Source organism: Somniosus microcephalus, chromosome 7, assembly GCF_052327205.1.
Source record: "Somniosus microcephalus isolate GS21.2 chromosome 7, FLI_Smic_1.0, whole genome shotgun sequence".
In the NCBI taxonomy this organism is placed as follows: domain Eukaryota; kingdom Metazoa; phylum Chordata; class Chondrichthyes; order Squaliformes; family Somniosidae; genus Somniosus; species Somniosus microcephalus.
In genome coordinates this window covers 67,223,650-67,242,706 of record NC_140993.1, presented here as the reverse complement: position 1 = coordinate 67,242,706, position 19,057 = coordinate 67,223,650, and the positions used below count along the sequence as shown (strand labels likewise).

At 45.8% G+C, this 19,057-nt stretch overlaps 1 protein-coding gene across 1 annotated transcript in view; it reads right to left on the bottom strand.

Moving 5' to 3' along the window:
* Positions 1 to 254: 254 nt before the first annotated feature.
* wnt3a (wingless-type MMTV integration site family, member 3A) overlaps positions 255 to 19,057 on the bottom strand; it is a 135,298-nt gene continuing 116,495 nt past the window's right edge. The window contains exons 2-4 of the mRNA XM_085992102.1: positions 7,923 to 8,164; positions 1,571 to 1,836; positions 255 to 734 (exon numbers count right to left, since the gene is read on the bottom strand). Of these exons, the coding sequence (XP_085848228.1) occupies positions 255 to 734; positions 1,571 to 1,836; positions 7,923 to 8,164 (988 nt within the window). The remainder of the gene's footprint in view (positions 735 to 1,570; positions 1,837 to 7,922; positions 8,165 to 19,057) is intronic.

Sequence of the window (19,057 nt, the reverse complement as noted above, 5' to 3'; positions counted from 1 at the left end):
GAAAGTTTTTCAATGCTATAAGGATTATGCTCCTGTTTTTGTCCTTCTTTGCGAGCAGGTCCCAAGTTAAATTGTATGAAGATTTGGCCAATGCTGTTTCTTTCCTATGAGTATTTAAAAATGCATTGTCACCAGGGTAAGATTAATCCATGGACTCAAAGATGAGCCTTGGCATAAGATCTTGATCTTCTACATGTAGTAAGATATTTCAGTTCAGGACCATCACCAATTTCTGGGAAAGCCTCTTCCTCCCTCTATTTACAAGTATGAACGTTGTAGATGCGCGTGCACTCTTGGCAGCTCACATGACAGCACCAGTGGAAGATGCAGTGACACTTCTCCCTCCGTTTCTCAGTCCTTGTGTCATGTCCACGGCCGCAGCATAGTAACTCACATCCATCGATTCCATGCGACGTGATGTTGCACGTTCGGTCCCGTGTGCCGAATGAGCCAGTCTCAGGGTTGGGGTTGCAGAAATTCGGCGAGGAATCATAGTAGACCAAATCTCTCTCCGTTGGAGCTTTGAATAAGGCATATTTGGGACTAAGGGTCTCCACCCAACCTCTGGACTCTCGATGTTTCTCCACGGTCATCTCGGAAGCGCTGTCGTACTTGTCTTTCAAGTAATCTCCAATCACACGGAAGTCAGGCTGTGCCCACCAGCAAGTCTTCACCTCACAGCTCCCCGATAGTCCATGGCACTTGCACTTCAGGTGCATGTGGTCCAAAATGGCCTGAAAAGGGAAACGGAACAGTGACACCTCAATTGCTTACTATTCGGGCCATCCCACGCATCCAATCACAATGCTTCACATGATTCCCATCAGCCTAGAAAATGAAGACCCAACTGAGCACATGATACATTTCCAGTTCTGATAGTGCCCCCAGTGAATGTTCCTTTAAAAAGAGGAAGGAAAGTTCCGGGGGAGGAATAATTCCCCCAGTGTTTTCTCCTCCTCTGCTGAATGCAATCATGTGGTAGTAGAGTCCCACAGGTCCCGTCAGCCCGCCAGTACCTCATCCAAAGATATCACTCAGTATCATGTATAGTAGTCAAGGTCATGAGTTCAAATCCCGCCATGGCAAGTTGGGAAATTGAATTCATTAAATTTGGTGATTTGTGGGCTGGCACCAGGTAAAAACACCATAAAAACTCAACTGGTTCACTAATGTCCTTCAGGGAAGGAAACCTGCCTCTCCTACCTGGTCTGGATCTAGGATTCCAGCCCCACACTACATTCTTGACTCTTAATGCCCTCAAGGCAACCAGGGATGGGCAATAAATGTGGCCATCCAGTGTCACCCGCAAGGCCCCATAAAGTGCCCTCCCTGAGACCAGCTAATTCACCATAGATCAGGGAAACAAGCTCAGGTCTTGCTGGTCTGTATAGCTCAGTGCATACCACAGGATGCATTTGCTATAGAAATGCAAGCTAACTTTCTTCGAAGGAGTGGGATTGCTGTGTTTTCCCGATTTCATGCATCTTTATCTTCCCAATCACGTGACAGGTTGTGCGCGTTTATCCTGAGCTTGCTGCATTTCCCCACTCCCATCTTAATGAACACTCACCATACGGCCGGCCTCGTTGTTGTGCCGGTTCATGGCGGAGCGCGCGTCCGGTCTGTTCTCTCGGGCGTCCGCAAACTCTCGGGACACCATGCTCCCAAACTCGACATCTTCGCTGCAGCCTCCCCACTTCCAGCCGTCCCCCGGCTGGCCCTTGTGCCGGGTGTCACAGCCGCAGATGTTTGCGGTGCCCTCGGCACACGAGCGGGTGATGGCGAAGGCGACCCCTGCCGAGGCGATGGCATGAACAAAAGCGGATTCCCTTGTCGCTGCAAAAAAGACACACAAAAAGCTTTTAAAAAAAATTTAAAGCCATGACATATAATTAAAGACAACACCAAGGGTTGGATAGAGTAGGAGAGAAAAAAACATTTATTACATATTAAATTCAATATGTGTTGCCCAGGTATCACTGATAACTCATGGCAGGTGCCTGCAGTACCTATTACTCCTACAGGTGGCACTGTGAGGAGTACTGTCACACCATGTGACACAACAACAGCTGCTATTTTATAGCGATAGCAAAATACTGCGGATGCTGGAAATCCGAAAGAACAACAGAAAACGCTGGAAAAACTCAGCAGGCCAGGGCAGCATCCGTGGAGAGAGAAACAGAGTCATCAACCTGAAACGTTAACTCTGTTTCTCTCTCCACGGATGCTGCCCTGGCCTGCTGAGTTTTTCCAGCGTTTTCTATTTTATAGTGAGTTTGGCCGGAATATTCCCCATAAAAAACAGGTGGATTTGGAGCGTGGGGGCAGTTAAATTGTTAAAAATGGGATTCCCATCCTGATCCCGCCTCCAATCCACCCATGTTTGGTTTTAACGGAGGCGGGGCGGGCAACCAAGCCGCTCCCAGGGGGCATTACCTTAACTTAAATATTGTAATGAGGCTGGAAACCTTTTCCCCCTCCATTTTGTGTTTAACTGACTGTGAACGGGTTTCACACAATTCGTGAAACCCAGCAGTTAAACAGGGGCGGGGTCAGCTGCATCCAGGAGGCAAGCGGCTTTATACCTACCTCCTGGATCCAGGGTCCCTGCCTAACCCACTCCCCGCGATCGGAGACCCCCTCACAAGGCCTCCATTCACCTCCCCAGGCTTCCCCCCCCCCCCAAACGATGATGATGAGGCTGGCCACGATCCTCTCTCTTCCCCCCCCCCCCCCGCCAATCCCCGGCCGACCCAACCCCCGATCCCTGGCACCCACCCCCCCTCCCCCCACCACCAGACGATTCCCGGCAGACCCCCCCCTCCCCCCACGCGATCCCCAGCCGAACCCTCCCACCCACCCCTGGCTGACTGCAGCCACCACCCCCCCCGCGTTCCATAACCCCTGCCGATCCTCCCCACCCCCACCCCTCCCACCCCCTCACCCCCCCGATCCCGGCCAATTGCTTTCCCCCCTCCAGTGATCCCTCCCTCGGACTGGCCCCTCGCTTCTGAAGCCTACCTGCCCGCAGCCAGCCAGCCTCTCAAGCTGGCTGGCTGTGGGCAGGAATCCGAGGCCTTGCATCAAATCAGGCCCCGTCATTAAAGTCGACAGGGCCTACGGGAAACCCGGCCTCCCGAGTTTCCCACCCGTCGCGGAGGCCCCCCGCCCCAACCCGCTTCCCTTGAGAAAATTCCAGCCATTATGTCACCCTGGTGATTCTCTTCCTCATTCAAATCCAGCGCCAGCAGAAACCTCAAAGGAATCTAAAAAGAATGACCATGAAACTGTTGAATTGTCGTATAAATTCAGCTGGTTCACCAATGCCCTTTAACTGGTCGTCCGTATCCGGTCTGGCCTATATGTGACTCCAGGCCCACACCAATGTGGTTGACTCTTAACTGCCCTTTGAAGTGGTCTAGCAAGCCACTCCGTTGTATTAAACTGCTACCAGCTGTTCAAAAAGACCTACCACCATCTTCTCAGGGCAATGAGGGATTGCCAGCGACACCCACATCATCAGGAGAATAAATAATTTTTTTTTTTTTTTTTAAATTCCCACTCTGAACTATTTGCTGCAAGTGAATGTTCTTTGGAAAAGCAGTGGGAAATAAAGTTTTGCAATGCAAATAAATGAGCCCCGAGCAGGAAAAGGAGCTCATGTAGCACTATAAACGTTGGCGAAAGAACCCAATAAGCAACCTCCATCCCAAAAAACACACACCTTTAGGAAGTTGACACATAAGGACCCCATTTTATACACACAAGCAGTGCTTGTAAGGAATTGGAAAATTATGTGTGTGGGGCAATTATCACACAGTTACATGAAATTATAAGATTTAACAAAGCTCTTAATGAGGCTTCTCAAAAGACAGCACTTTCATACCTCAGTGTGCAGTGAATTGGGTGAGATGGTGTAAATTCTATCTCCATGCTCACCGTGCATGAGTGCACTCCCAGATCCAACCAAAATCAGCCCTTGTATTCCTTTGGTCCTAGTTTGTACTCATAAAACAGCTCAAGGGCCACTTGCTGCCCACATCCTCATCTCCTGTGGCTCTCAACAGATCGATTGGGATAAAGACGGTCGTTCAACCCATTTGATTCCATACTTGCACAATACCAACCCTACCATATTCCCATTACAACATCTGTTCATAACTGAGGCCAGGACACTGGTCTCAACCACCCATCGCCATTCATACCTCATCTAGTCATCTTTTGTTTCTTAACTTGTCCCATTACCTTCTCTTTTTGCCTTGCACCATCATCCCTTTTGTCTTTTAATCTCTCCTGCCTTCCAGCCTATCACAGTCCCTCCCTTTGTTCTTTCCTCCCCTCCCTGTCCCTGCACTTGCTTAAAAATCTGTCTTCTCTAACCTTTTCCAGTTCTGACGAAGGGTCCTCGACCCGATACGTTAACTCTGTTTCTCTCTCCTGGATGCTGCCTGACCTGCTGAGTGTTTCCAGCGTTTTCTGTTGCTATTTCAGATTTCCAGCATCCGCAGTATTTTGCTATTGAAATACTTGCTAATGTCGGTCTTAAATTTGCCCTTCCCAACCCTGACCCTGTTCCTCTTGTCCTGCTCCCCCTGGCATATCTGAAAACACTGTTCCAGAGTTACTTTCTCAATCCTATTCAAGGTCTCCTCGGACAAGTCTCTTCAGGACTGTAGAGTCCTAACTTATTAACTGGGATTGGCCTCATTGCTCTTATTTATGCACTACTTCATCCTTCTGCCGTGCACTGTAACCTGTAACATGTACGCATTGAATAGCATATTGTACAACTTCAGTATGACCTCAGTGGGGTTTGAACTTAATTGATCTGGCAATATAACTCAGAATCCTATTTGCTTTGTTCATTATTGCCTCACACTATTGGGACAGGGTGAGCGACAAGTTAACTAACTCCTGTAGCTCTTTCAACTTCCCCAATGAACATCAACAGAATGCACGTGCCTCTTATTTCTACTTCCAACATGCACTATCGTGCCTATGTTTTCTGCTTCACGTGTCTCAATTCAAGGCTTGCCCATCTATGGAATCTTAGTGAAGCAGAAGTTGAGTGCTGTTGGGTCTCCTTTTTGTTTGCTCTCCAGCAAGGGAATGTTTATGCGACCTGTCCTCATAATTGAACCCCCCTAAGCCCTCGTATCGTTCTGGGAATCTGCGCTGCATCCCCTCCAAGGCCAATATATCCTTCCTGAGAGTTGTTCCCAAAACTGAACGCAGTTCTCCAGGTGGGGTCTGACCAACTGAAGCATAACGTCCTCCCCTTTGTATTGCAACCCCTTGAGATAAAGCCCAACATTCCATTAATCTTCTGTAGTTTTAAATGATTTCTGCACTTGGACTTGCAAATCTCTTCTACAGTTCCTAGTTTCTCACCAATTAGAAAATATTCCGATTTATCTTTCTTGGGTCCAAAGTGGATGACCTCATACTTGCCCACATTGAACACCATTTGCTGTAGTTTTTCCAACTCACTTAATCTGTCTATGTCTCTTTGCAATTTCCTGCTCCCATTTGCACTACTTATTGTTCCTCCTAAATGTGCGTCATCTGCAATCTTGGATATACAAATGTAAGAAGTCACACAACACCAGGTTATAGTCCAACAGCTTTATTTGAAATCACAAGCTTTCGGAGCGCTGCTCCTTCTTCAGGTGAAGTGGAGAAATGCATAAAGACACAGCTTATATAGTCAGAGAATCATGTCAGATGTTTACAGGTAACCTTTCCAACTGCCATTTATCGCACCTCGGCAGAGAGATAATCACAGCAGTCAAAGGTGTGAATGGTGTCCAAACAGGTCAGTCAGGGAAACATTACATCAAAGAACAATGAGGTGGGGTCACAAGGGGTCAAATATTGCAGATGCTGGGGTCTGTATGAAAAACAAAAAAAGACAAAAAACATTTTTTTTGGCTGGAAATCACAGCAGGTCCGGCCGCATCTGTGTAGAGAGAACAAGCCAATGTCGACTCGAGTCTGGATGACCCTGCATCAGGTGGGGTTACATGTAGCGTGACATGAACCCAAGATCTCGGTTGAGGCCGTCCTCATGAGTGCGGAACTTGGCTATCAGTTTCTGCTCGACGATTTTGCGTTGTCGTGTGTCTCGAAGGCCGCCTTGGAGAATGCTTACCCGAAGATCGGAGGCTGAATGTCCTTGACTGCTGAAGTGTTCCCCGACTGGGAGGGAACACTCCTGCCTGGTGATTGTTGTGCGGTGTCCGTTCATCCGTTGTCGCAATGTCTGCATGGTCTCGCCGATGTACCATGCTCCGGGGCATCCTTTCCTGCAACGTATGAGGTAGACAACGTTGGCCGAGTCACATGAGTATGTACCATGTACCTGGTGGGTGGTGTCCTCACGTGTGATGATGGTATCTGTGTTAATGATCTGGCATGTCTTGCAGAGGTTGCTGTGGCAGGGTTGTGTGGTGTCGTGGTCGCTGTTCTCCTGAAAGCTGGGCAATTTGCTGCGAACGATGGTCTGTTTGAGGTTAGGCGGCTGTTTGAAAACGAGTAGTGGAGGCGTGGGGATGGCCTTAGCGAGGTGTTCGTCGTCATCGATGACATGTTGAAGGCTGCGAAGAACATGGCGTAGTTTCTCCGTTCCGGGGAAGTACTGGACGACGAAGGGTACTCTGTTGGTTGTGTCCCGTGTTTGTCTTCTGAGGAGGTCTATGCGATTTTTCGCTGTGGCCAGTCGGAACTGTCGATCGACGAGTCGAGCGTCATATCCCATTCTTACAAGGGCGTCTTTCAGTGTCTGTAGGTGTCCATCGCGTTCCTCCTCGTCTGAGCAGATCCTGTGTATTCGCAGGGCTTGTCCATAGGGGATGGCTTCTTTAACGTGGTTAGGGTGGAAGCTGGAGAAGTGAAGCATCGTGAGGTTGTCCGTGGGCTTGCGGTAGAGTGAAGTGCTGAGGTGTCCGTCTTTGATGGAGATTCGTGTGTCCAGGAATGAGACTGATTCTGAGGAGTAGTCCATGGTGAGTTTGATGGTGGGATGGAACTTGTTGATGTTATCGTGTAGTCTTTTCAGTGATTCTTTGCCGTGGGTCCATAGGAAGAAAATGTCGTCGATGTATCTGGTGTATAGCGTTGGTTGGAGATCCTGTGCAGCGAAGAAGTCTTGCTCGAACTTGTGCATGAAGATGTTTGCGTATTGGGGTGCGAATTTGGCCCCCATGGCTGTTCCGTGTGTTTGGGTAAAGAACTGGTTGTCGAAGGTGAAGGTGAAGACATTGTGGTCAAGGATGAAGCGGATGAGCTGTAGGATGGCATCTGACTATATAAGCTGTGTCTTTATGCATTTCTCCACTTCACCTGAAGAAGGAGCAGCGCTCCGAAAGCTTGTGATTTCAAATAAAGCTGTTGGACTATAACCTGGTGTTGTGTGACTTCTTACATTTGTCCACCCCAGTCCAACTCCGGCATCTCCACACCTTGGATATACAACTCTCTGGTCCTTCATCCAAGTCATTAATAAGTATGGTGAAAAGTTGAGGCCCCAGAACAGATCCCTCGGGAACACCTCTTTTCACATCCCGCTAATCAGAGTAACTGTAGACCCAAGTCCCAACTATCGTGATGTAGTGTGAGGAATCATTGTTGAGGAGGCCCAGAGACAAGATACTGCTTGGGACTACAGGGATAATTTTCCAATTTTTCACTCCCGAGGGAGAGTCACACCTCTCTAGAGCCATATTTTGGAAAGTCACTTGCAGAGTGCCCTTAAATTTCCGATCTGCTCTCCCAGTAGGTGAAGCTCCCAACAGGAGTGCAGGGTCAGAGAATGACTCCTTATGGCACTCGACAGCAAGATTAGTCAGTAACACTGGCTTACCGTGCCTCATTGTAATAGAGTGGAGATATCCTCTCCTGGGATGATGATATAATTTAATTACCTTTATCCAACACGGGTCCAAAGATGGCCAAATTATCCTCAACAGTTGTGCAGTTCCATCTCCTTCCTCGAAACTGATGCTGGCATTCCTGGATCCCGATTTTCACTCCTTCTGCCACACTCGGCATAATCTCCATGTAATTCCGACAAAACCGCAGCTGCTTTGGGACAAGGCCGGGGATACTCCCGCACAGTATGGGCTGAGTCGCCAATGTCGAGTACTGATGACCAACTGCCAAAGACCTGCAGTGAAAGGAAAGAAGAGCCTTATTAATCAGAGGTTGTGGGACGGGAGCAGAGAACTTTTTCAGGATTTCTTTTGTTTAAATTAATGATTTTTTTTAAAGCTTAAAACTACGATGAGAAACATTAAACTGTATGAGCACGGGTCAACATTTACCCAGAAAATCAGCATCACCAACTGTGGTACAGATATTCCAAAGTAAAAGAAAGAACTTGCATTTATATAGCATCTTTCACAACCTCAGGACCTCCCAAAGCACTTTAGAAACATAGAAGTTAGGAGCAGGAATAGGCCATTCGGCCCTTCGAGCCTGCTCCGCCATTCAACGAGATCATGGCTGATCATCCAAACCCTAGCACCCGGTCCCTACACCGACAGGCATCCCACCCAAGCCCTATCCCCGTAACCCCACGTATTTAATCCCCCCTAACACTAAGGGTCAATTTTTATCATGGCCAATCAACCTAACCCACACATCTTTGGACTGTGGGAGGAAACCAGAGCACCCAGAGAAAACCCACGCAAACACGGGGAGAATGTGCAAACTCCACACAGACAAGTCACCCGAGGCCGGATTTGAACCCGGGTCCCTGGCGCTGTGAGGCAACAGTGCTAACCACTATGCCACCGTGCTGCCCTTTAAGGCCAATGACTAATTTTAAAGTGCAGTCACTGTTGTAATGCAGGAAACGCAGCAGCCAATCTGCACACAGCAAGCTCCCACCAACAGCAATGTGATAATGACCAGATAATCTTTTTTAAAGTGATGTTGAGTGAGGAATCAACATTGGCCTGGACACCATGTTTAATGTCTCATCCAAAAGATGGCACCTCCGACATTGCAGCACTGTACTGGAGAGTCAGCCTAGATTTTGTGCTCCACTCTCTGGAGTGTGCCTTGAACCCACAACCTTCTGACTCAGAAGCAAGAGTGCTACCAACTGAGCCACGGCTACCTCTCCAATCTGTCATGGAGCAGAAACAACAAGGGGAACAGTGAAATTCCACCCCTTCCCTCCCAAATAGCCCCTCACCTCCACTAACTCCAAGACAGCAGTTGGGTCCTAAACAACTACACAGAAAACCATCGTGGCCAGAGCGGCCTCCTGGACTAGTTTTGATCAACTAAGTGGGTTGGACAGGATTTTTCCCCACTCATTTTCCTTTTTCAACAAAAAAAAATCTGGTTTTTCGCTTCTCCCAGGAGATTATATGGCTTTCGGATAGCAAGAGTAACGAGAGCGATGTTATGGCGGGGTTGGTGCAACAGGTGGACGTTCCGCCCCAGCCCTTGATCTCCTCTCTTTACAGGGTATGTGGGAACAAGATCTCATGATTTTTTTTGTCTGCCAATAGTGCAACTTGTCAGGGAGGATTTAATATACAGTGTGTACTTCCTCCATGAACTTTACTACCTATTGTCCCAATTTTTGGTCACAGATTTATGTCAACTTTTACCATTGGAAACTGATATGTCAACATTTTCTATTCAATTTTGCTATGTCAATTGTCACAATGTAGTTGCAGGATCTGGCCACTAGGTGGCACTGTGAAGCAAGGTTTTTCTCTCTCAAACCCATCGCCATCTTGTATATAAAACAAAATTTATATTCACCAAATGATCATGGGAAATTTACTAGTTCTGCCATTTTTTTTTAGGCATGAGTTATAAATCCCATCTCCCTCCTGTCCATGATTTGTCCATGATATCCCCCCACCCAAATGTTTACACATTGTGCACGTGGGTGTGTAAAACAGAACAAGCCCTCATTCTGTACAAACTCTCCCATCATTTTCTCCAGCTCTCCAAATCACATTGCACTTGACATCTTGCCTTACACACCCATGCTCTTTGATGCTTAAGTAGGATTCTTTAGCAATACTGTACTTACCTCTATTCTTTACCTGTGACACTGACAGCTGTATCATCTTTGCCTAGCCACCTGAACTGAATACTTCCCATTGTTACCATGTGAGTATCTCATTCTCTGCTCAGATCCTTTGTTCAGATCTAATTCAATGTATTTGGGACCGACTCCAAGAGCTTAAAAACTCAACAAAAATGTTCTACAATGAACAACCGTTTAACTCTTTTTTTTCCCCCCTCCCTCAACCTTCTCCACTTAATTCCTCATCTTCTAAAGTTGAAGTATGGTCTGCCTGTTGGTGGTACTCAGTCAAACAGGCCTCTCAGTCCCAGGTTTTTTAACTGGCCTCAGTACCTTTATGCTAGCTGGTGTAGGAAAAAGAAGCAAGCAATCCAGTGTCCCCGGCTGGGAAATATTTATGTGTGCAGATATTGAGGGGTTTAGGTTTGCTATGATGCCTCTCCTCAGTTGAATAACCTCGGTTATTTTCTTATTTTTGGGATGTGGGCGACACTGGCAAAGCAACATTTATTGCCCATCCCTAGTTGCCCTGAGGGTTTCAAAAGTCAATCACATAGTGCGGGACTACAGTCACATAGATCAGATCAGTGGTAGATTCCCTTCCCTGAAGGTCATAAGTGAACCAGGGATGTTTATGACAATGCATCAGCTTTTCGGGTCAGTTTGTTTTCTGATACCAGCCCACAAATGACCAGATTCATTGAAATAACAACAGAAAATGCTGGAAAAACTCAGCAGGTCAGGCAACATCCGTGGAGAGAAATTTGAGTTGACGTTTCGGGTTTGACCCTTCTTCAAAACTGGAGAGAAAAGGAACTAGATCGGAGGCAGGGCTGCGATCGGACAAAAGAATAAAAGAACCAAAAGAAGATTCATTGAATTCAATTTCACAATTTACCATGGCGGGACTTGAACTCATCACATCTGGGTTGACAATTAAATGGAATTTAAAAAAAAATTCGTTCATGGGATGTGGGCGTCGCTGGCAAGGCCAGCATTTATTGCCCATCCCTAATTGCCCTTGAGAAGGTGGTGGTGAGCCGCCTTCTTGAACCGCTGTCCTTATACTTTGAGGATTGTCAGCTCTGAGTCAGAAGGTTCTGGGTTCATGCCTTACTTTGGGACAAGACTGATCCTCCCAGTGGAGCACCATGGAACGACATCCTTTTGGATGAGACATTAAAACCAAGGCACCATTGGGTTGATTTTGAGCTTTGAGTAACTGACTAACAGCGGGCCGGCTGATTGTCCGTACCTGTGACAAAGATGTCACCACAACTTTGACACATCGGCCTCATTAACATCAAGCCGGCGATCTGCGGGGCGCTAAACAGGCAAAAGGTAACTGTGGGTGGGGGGATATGATCACGGAGGTGGCGGCCCAGATTATTATTGTGGCCCCCACAAAAATAATCCCAAATTTACCTTTGTCAGGCCTTTTCAGCTCCATCGCCCATGTAACTGGTCGAGCATGCTCAGTGCACACTCTGTCCAGTTCTGACACAGTGGCAATCTGGGTTCTAGGACCATGATTTACTTATTAAAAGGAGCCTACCGCTCAAGACAGGTGGGTGCTTCAAGCACCTAATGATAGGCCCCTCTCAAAATGTCGCCGACCTTTTTGTCTGTGTTACTGGAGCGGTAAGGGTACTGAACCCATTTTGAGGCCATTAAAGGCAGGTGATAGATGTAAAGGCCCATCTGTATGTTTTGGTAGATGTCTTCATTAAGATGGAGAGTGAAGTCCATTGTAAAAGATGTAATAGCAGAGCACTTGGAAAACAGTGACAGGATCGGACAATGTCAACATGGATTTACAAAAGGTAAATCATGCTTGACTAATCTACTGGAATTTTTTGAGGATGTAACTGGTAGAATAGACAAGGGAGAACCAGTGGATGTGGTGTATTTGGACTTTCAGAAGGCTTTCGATAAGGTCCCGCATAAGAGATTAGCGTGTAAAGTTAAAGCATATGGGATTGGGGGTAAGGTACTGACTTGGATAGAGAACTGGTTGGCAGACAGGAAGCAAAGAGTTGGAATAAACGGGTCTTTTTCCGAGTGGCGGGCAGTGACTAGTGGGGTACCGCAGGGATCGGTCCTAGGACCCCAGCTATTCACAATATATATATTAATGATCTAGACGAGGGAACTAGATGTAATATCTCCAAGTTTGCAGATGACACAAAGCTGGGTGGGCGTGTGTGCTGTGAGGAGGATGCTGAGAAACTCCAGGATGATTTGGACAGGTTGGGTGATTGGGCAGATGCATGGCAGATGCAGTATAATGTGAATAAATGCGAGGTTATCCACTTTGGTGGCAAAAACAGAAGGCAGATTATTATCTGAATGGCAATAGATTGGGAGAAGGGGAAGTGAAATGAGACCTGGGTGTGCTTGTGCACCAGTCGTTGAAGGTAAGCATGCAGGTGCAGCAAGCAGTTAAGAAGGCAAATGGTATGTTGGCCTTCATAGCGAGAGGGTTCGAATACAGGAACAAGGATGTCTTGCTGCAGTTGTACAGGGCCTTGGTGAGACCACATCTTGAGTATTGTGTGCAGTTTTGGTCACCTTATCTGAGGAAGGATGTTCTTGCCATGGAGGGAGTGCAGCGAAGATTCACCAGACTGATACCTGGGATGGCAGGAATGACGAATGAGGAGAGATTGGGTCGATTGGGCTCATACTCACTGGAGTTTAGAAGAATAAGAGGGGATCTCATTGAAACTTATAAAATTCTAACAGGACTAGATGCAGAAAGGATGTTCCCGATGGCGGGGCGTCCAGAACCAGGGGCCACAGTCTAAAGATAAGGGGTAAGCCATTTAGGACTGAGATGAGGAGGAATTTCTTCACCCAGAAAGTGGTGAACCTGTGGAATTCTCTACCACAGAAGGCAGTTGAGGCCAATTCATTAAATATATTCAAGAAGGAGTTAGATATATTTCTTAAGGCTAAAGGGATCAAGAGACATGGGGAGAAGGCAGGGACAGGGTACTGAATTTGGATGATCAGCCATGATCTCATTGAATGGCGGAGCAGGCTCGAGGGGCCGAATGGCCTACTCCTGCTCCTATCTTCTATGTTTCTATGTTTCTATGTTTCTAAAAATAATCTAATGGCATTCATTCTCTCCTCCTCTTCCCACTGCCATCCAGTGTCCCCTCTCTTAATAAGAACATAAGAAATAGGAGCAGGATTAGGCATTTCGGCCCCTCAAGCCTGCTCAGCCATTCAGTAAAATCATGGTTGATCTTCTACCTCATCTCCACTTTCCTGCACTATTCTCATAGCCCTTGATTCCCTTAATATTCAAAAATCTATCAATCTCTGTCTTGAATATATTCAACGACTGAGCCTCCACAGCCCTTTGGGGTAGAGAATTCCAAAGATTCACCACACTCTGAGTGAAGACATTTCTCCTCTTTCTCACTGCCAATAGCACTAGCTGAAGGGCAGTGCCCTGGCCAACACTCCTTCCTTAGCCTACACCATCAAAAAAAAACATTTGAACTGGGCATGCATTGCACTTACTTTTTTGGAATCTTGCTGTGCAAAAAATGACCGCCATGTTGCCTGCAACACAGTGAATGCATTTCAACATAATTCATTGTAGGTGAAGTCCTTTCAGATGTTTGAGAGATAGGGGTGGTGCTAAATGCAGCTCTTATTCTTTTTCTGAACAATGACACATCTATCTTGTACAAATGGTGAGAAATTAATCTTTATGTAAATATTATTGAAAGTAAAGTATTAATCTATAGGCTGCGAGCTGACCAACCCTGTAACACACTCCACATTTTGCAGTAAATAATGCACAGAAAGCTCTCTGTTATCCTCGATTTAGCATTCCAGTTACCTGTTATTCAATACCGTTACATGCCAACCTAGAACACTAGCAAAAGCTGACCGGCAGCTTCAAATAAGCTGGCAACTCGAGAATGGCCAGGACAGATATGCACAACATTCCTGGACTTGAATTGAAGGAACATGAGAGACTGAAAGAGGAAATCTAAATGTTGAAGGGACAAAATTGGTGATGCATTTCAGGGATATGTTTCTTGGGAAATTTAGAATTTGCAGAAGAAAAGAAAAATAAAGAAAGAAAAAGAACTTGCATTTATACAACGTCTTTCATGAACTCAGGATGCCCCTAAGCCTTTTACAGCCAATAAAGTACTTTTGAAGTGTAGTCACTGGTGTAATATAGGAAACACAGCAGCTAATTTGCACACAGCGAGGTGCCACAGCCAGCAAGATGATAATGACCAGATAACTGTTTTAGTGATATTAGATGATGGATAAATATTGGCCTGGACACCAGGGAGAACTCCTCTGCTCTTCTGTAAATAGTGCTGTGGGATCTGTTACGTCCACATGAGAGGGCAGACGGATTATGGGCTTAAGTCTTGAGTGGGATGCAAACCTACAAACTTATTACTTAGAAGAGAGAGGCTGACACTGTGATGATGCCTTTTGATTCATTTTAAGTCACAATTAATAGATCTTTAATCTTAAAAAAAAGGAAAAAGAAAGTGACATTGGAATTTTCAAAGGACCAACCAGACCATCACTTATTCAAAAGTTACCTCAACAGTCACTCTCCAACATCCAACCACTCCAGTTCACAGACAATGGATCCCATCCAGCTCTTTAGGCTTGGCTCAGTGGTAGCAGCATGGACCTTGCTGTGTGCAAATTGACTGTCGCGTTTCCCTACATTACAACAATAACTACACTTCAAAAGTTAATTCATTGGCCATGAAGCACTTTGGGACATCCTGAGGATGCGAAAGACGCTATATAAACACAAAAACACTTATAAAACAAAGTTCTTTCCTTCTTTCACAGATGCAATAGGTGTGATAACCCAGCAGTTACGTCATTGGACTAGCAGAGGTCATGAGTTCAAATTCCACCATGGGAAGTTGTGAAATTTAATTTCAAAAAAATCTGGTAACTTCTAGACTGGCACCAGAGAAAATGCAAAGCCAGCTGACTTCAAGGGGGTGATTTTGTCAATGGGGGTGTGTTGGGGGCGGGACTGCTGCTTGTCGGGTTTCAGTCCCGCCACCATCGACGTCTGGCCAACCCACGCTAATTTCCCTTGATTGACCTTGTTAAGCCCGCCCAGCGGGTTTAGCAGGCCAATTAAGGGGAAGCTGGTTACAGAAAATGTCAGCGTATGATGTTTCATCTGTCAAAAATTTTTGACAGATGTATTGTCATCGTTTGACAGCTCTGTGAAGCTGTCAAACACTGACATTCTCTGTAGTTTGATGAGTCCTTGTATTCAAGACTCACCAAACTTCTTATGTGAGCAGAAAGCAGATGGTTGTTACATCGGAGAATGCAGCAGCCATCTGTTATCTCTGCCAGTGAGATGCGAGAGTCTCCGCATCCCCAACGGTTGAAGCCTGCAGGAAGAAACAAATTTCAACGAATACAGAGAAACACAGGCCAAGAATTTGAAGGAGGAACTCAAACAGCTGAAAACGGAAAACGAGTCCACCATCCACAAGCTGAGAAAGACCGTAGAGGAACAAAGAAATGAGATCAAAGAACTCCATACTCAGCTAAACAAAACTATGGAGGCCGTAGAAAGGCTCAGCAGGCAACACAAAACTCCTAAGGTCCAAAAACCTGATGACACAAAAACAACACACACAAGGACACAGAACCCGTCGGATGCAACCCCACACGAGAACACATCAAAAGCCCCAAACCCCGCTCTTGCCACACAGTCTATCCCAGAAACCCAGCCAACAACCAGCCCTCAGTCGAGCCATGCCAAGACTACGGCTACCCAGTCCTCACACACAGGAACACAAAAACCATCAGATACCCCCCCAAACGAGGACACACCGAAAGCCTCAAACCCTGCTCCTGCCACACAACATATCCCAGAAACCCAGCCAACAACCAGCCATCAGTCGAGTCTTGCCAAGACTACTGTTACCCAGTCTGAAAAACCAGCCCCTCAGGCAGTCCTGCTGACCGACTCCAACGGAAAGTTTCTGGACCCCCAGAGGCTGTTCCCAGGCCATCAAGTCCTGAAAAAATGGTGCAGCAACACAGACCAAGCAATGAAGATCCTGAACAAAGAATCCCTTGGTAGCCCCAAATGGATTGTGATCCACACAGGCACGAACGACCTACGCACACTACGGGGAGACACTGCTAGGGCAATGAGCAAGATGGCGGAAAAGGCCAGCAGGGAATTCCCCGAGACACAGATCGTGATCTCCACACTACTGCCCAGAAAGGACACCCCAGCCCATATAATCCACAACGCCAACAGGGAAATCGACAAGAGATGTTCTGTCTTCCCCAACGTCTACCTGGCCCATCATCCAAACATCAACACAAGGGACCTCTATGACGAAATACATCTACTCAAACAGCGGATGTGGGTCTTCGCAAAAAACCTCATAAACACTGCCAAAAGACGCAGCCGTCCCACCCCCTCTACCATTGGGAGCCCTAACCCAAACAGGACCACCAATGCACCCCACCCCCCTATACAAAACCAACAACAGAACCGTGCTTTTGTACCTGACGCCAGACCCCCCTCTAGACCACAGACTTTAGACCAAGAACTGGAAAAGATCATGACGATGATGAGCACCCTGATAGAAAGCCAAAGAGGAATGCACTAAATTATCAATGTTATTAATTTATCATTATCATTATTGTTAATTTATCATTACTAGTACTACTATTAGATAGATATATGTGCATGCCTCATGAAATTTATACTAAATCGTCACTAAGCATTATAGGAAATAGTGTTTCCACACTCATCCCACAAAATAGGTCCATTTTATTTCGTTTTTTTTTAACTATATAAATGCGTTCTTTCCACATAAGCTGCTGGAATATCCAGGGTCTCCGCTCCTCAACTTTTGGGATGAAGAGTACAGACCCTGAATTCCTAAAAGCTATAAAAGACATTGATATAATTGTGTTAACAGAAACATGGTGCCAAAAGGACGTGCCGACCCACTGTCCTCCAATGTACCATGAAATCATTGTGCCCTCAGTAAAGAACACTAAGACACGCAAGGGCAGAACCTCCGGGGGAATATTGGTGTGGTATAAGGGAGAACTGGACAAACACATCTCACCGGTAAAACAGGGAAAATCACACGTTTGGCTAAAACTAGATAAAAATATAGGAATAGCAAAAAAAGATGTTTACTTATGTGCGATCTACATACCCCCAATAGAATCGCCATATTTCGAAGAGGAGTTATTTGATACTCTCCACATGGAAATCAGCCATTTCCAGGCCCAAGGAAAGGTGATACTATGTGGGGACCTAAATGCAAGGACCGGTTGTGAACCTGACTTCATAGACCCACAGGGAAACAAACATGTGTTTGGCCAGACCCCTTTAGATGTCACACCAGCCATCGCAAATCGGAACAACCTTGATCGTGAAATAAATAAAAGCGGTAGGGAGGTAGTGCAACTCTGCCGAGCCTTAGGCCTGTACATAGTTAACGGTAGGTTCAGAGGGGACTCCTTAGGGAGACCCACATATTCCTCAACTCTTGGGTCTAGTGTGGTGGACTATACAATCACTGACCTGGACCCCTGCGATATCAACTCATTCACTGTCAGGCAGCAATCCCCCCTCTCAGACCATAACCAAATAAATATGTACCTTAAACTTTCTGCCCAAACTACAGACACAAAAAAGGAACCCAGTAAGCTCCATAAAATAAACCAGACATACAGATGGGCCCCAGACAGTGGAGAAAAATTCATCACAGCACTAAATTCACCTGATCTCAGAAGTAAACTTTCAAAATTTAAAGAAAACCCATACGAGATCACCAGAGATGGTGTAAACAAGGCCATAGGGGATATAAATATGATCTTCCATGAGGCAGCTGTAAAAGCCGACCTTGTGAAACAGAAGAGGAAGCGTCACAAAAGACAAAATAAAAATGAGAAATGGTTTGACCACGAATGCAAAAATGCCAGAAAAGACCTGAGAAAAATATCAAACCAAAAGCATCGCCAACCAAACAATCCGGACCTACGTACTAGATACAATGAAACCCTCAAAAGATATAAACACACAATTAAGAAAAAAACACAAAACTATACCCACAAAATACTCGAAGAAATTGAAAACTCCACCAATCCAAAACAATTCTGGGAAATGTGGAATAACCTGAGTACAACACAATTGCAAGCATTACCAATCCAAGATGGCGACATCTGGAGAACACATTTTGAAAACCTCTACAAAGACATCCCAATAAACGAAACAAACCCAAGTCAACATCAGGTCACAGAAAAACTCCACACATTAGAAGCAACAATTAAAGACAACCAAAACCCTCTAGACTCCCCAATCACATGGAAAGAACTGGCCACAAAAACAAAATCTCTCCACCTAAAGAAAGCCTGTGGCCCAGACAACATCAAAAATGAAATGCTCAAGTTCAGCAATATGGAGATGCAGGATGCGGTACTCAAGTTATTCAACATCATATTACGTTCAGGCTGTTTTCCCGACATCTGGTGCCAAGGACTAATCTCTCCCATATATAAAAGTGGAAACAAATCAGACCCAAATAATTACCGCGGCATCTGTGTCAACAGTTGTTTAGGGAAATTATTCTGCAGTATTCTAAATAGTAGAATACTTGATTTTCTTAACAAACATAATATCCTCAGAAAAAACCAAATATGCTTTCTTCCAAAACACCGCACCACCGACCATATCTATACCCTTCACACTCTCATTGAAAAACATATACACCAAACAAAAAATGGGAAAATTTTCGCTTGTTTCATCGACTTCAAGAAAGCCTTTGACTCTATATGGCACGAAGGGCTCTATTATAAACTTCTTCAGTGTGGAATAGGGGGCAAAATCTATGACCTTATTAAATCAATGTATCTGAAAAATAAATGCGGGGTCAAAATTGGAGACAAACGCACCGATTTCTTCACCCAGAGAAGAGGCGTCCGGCAGGGCTGCAA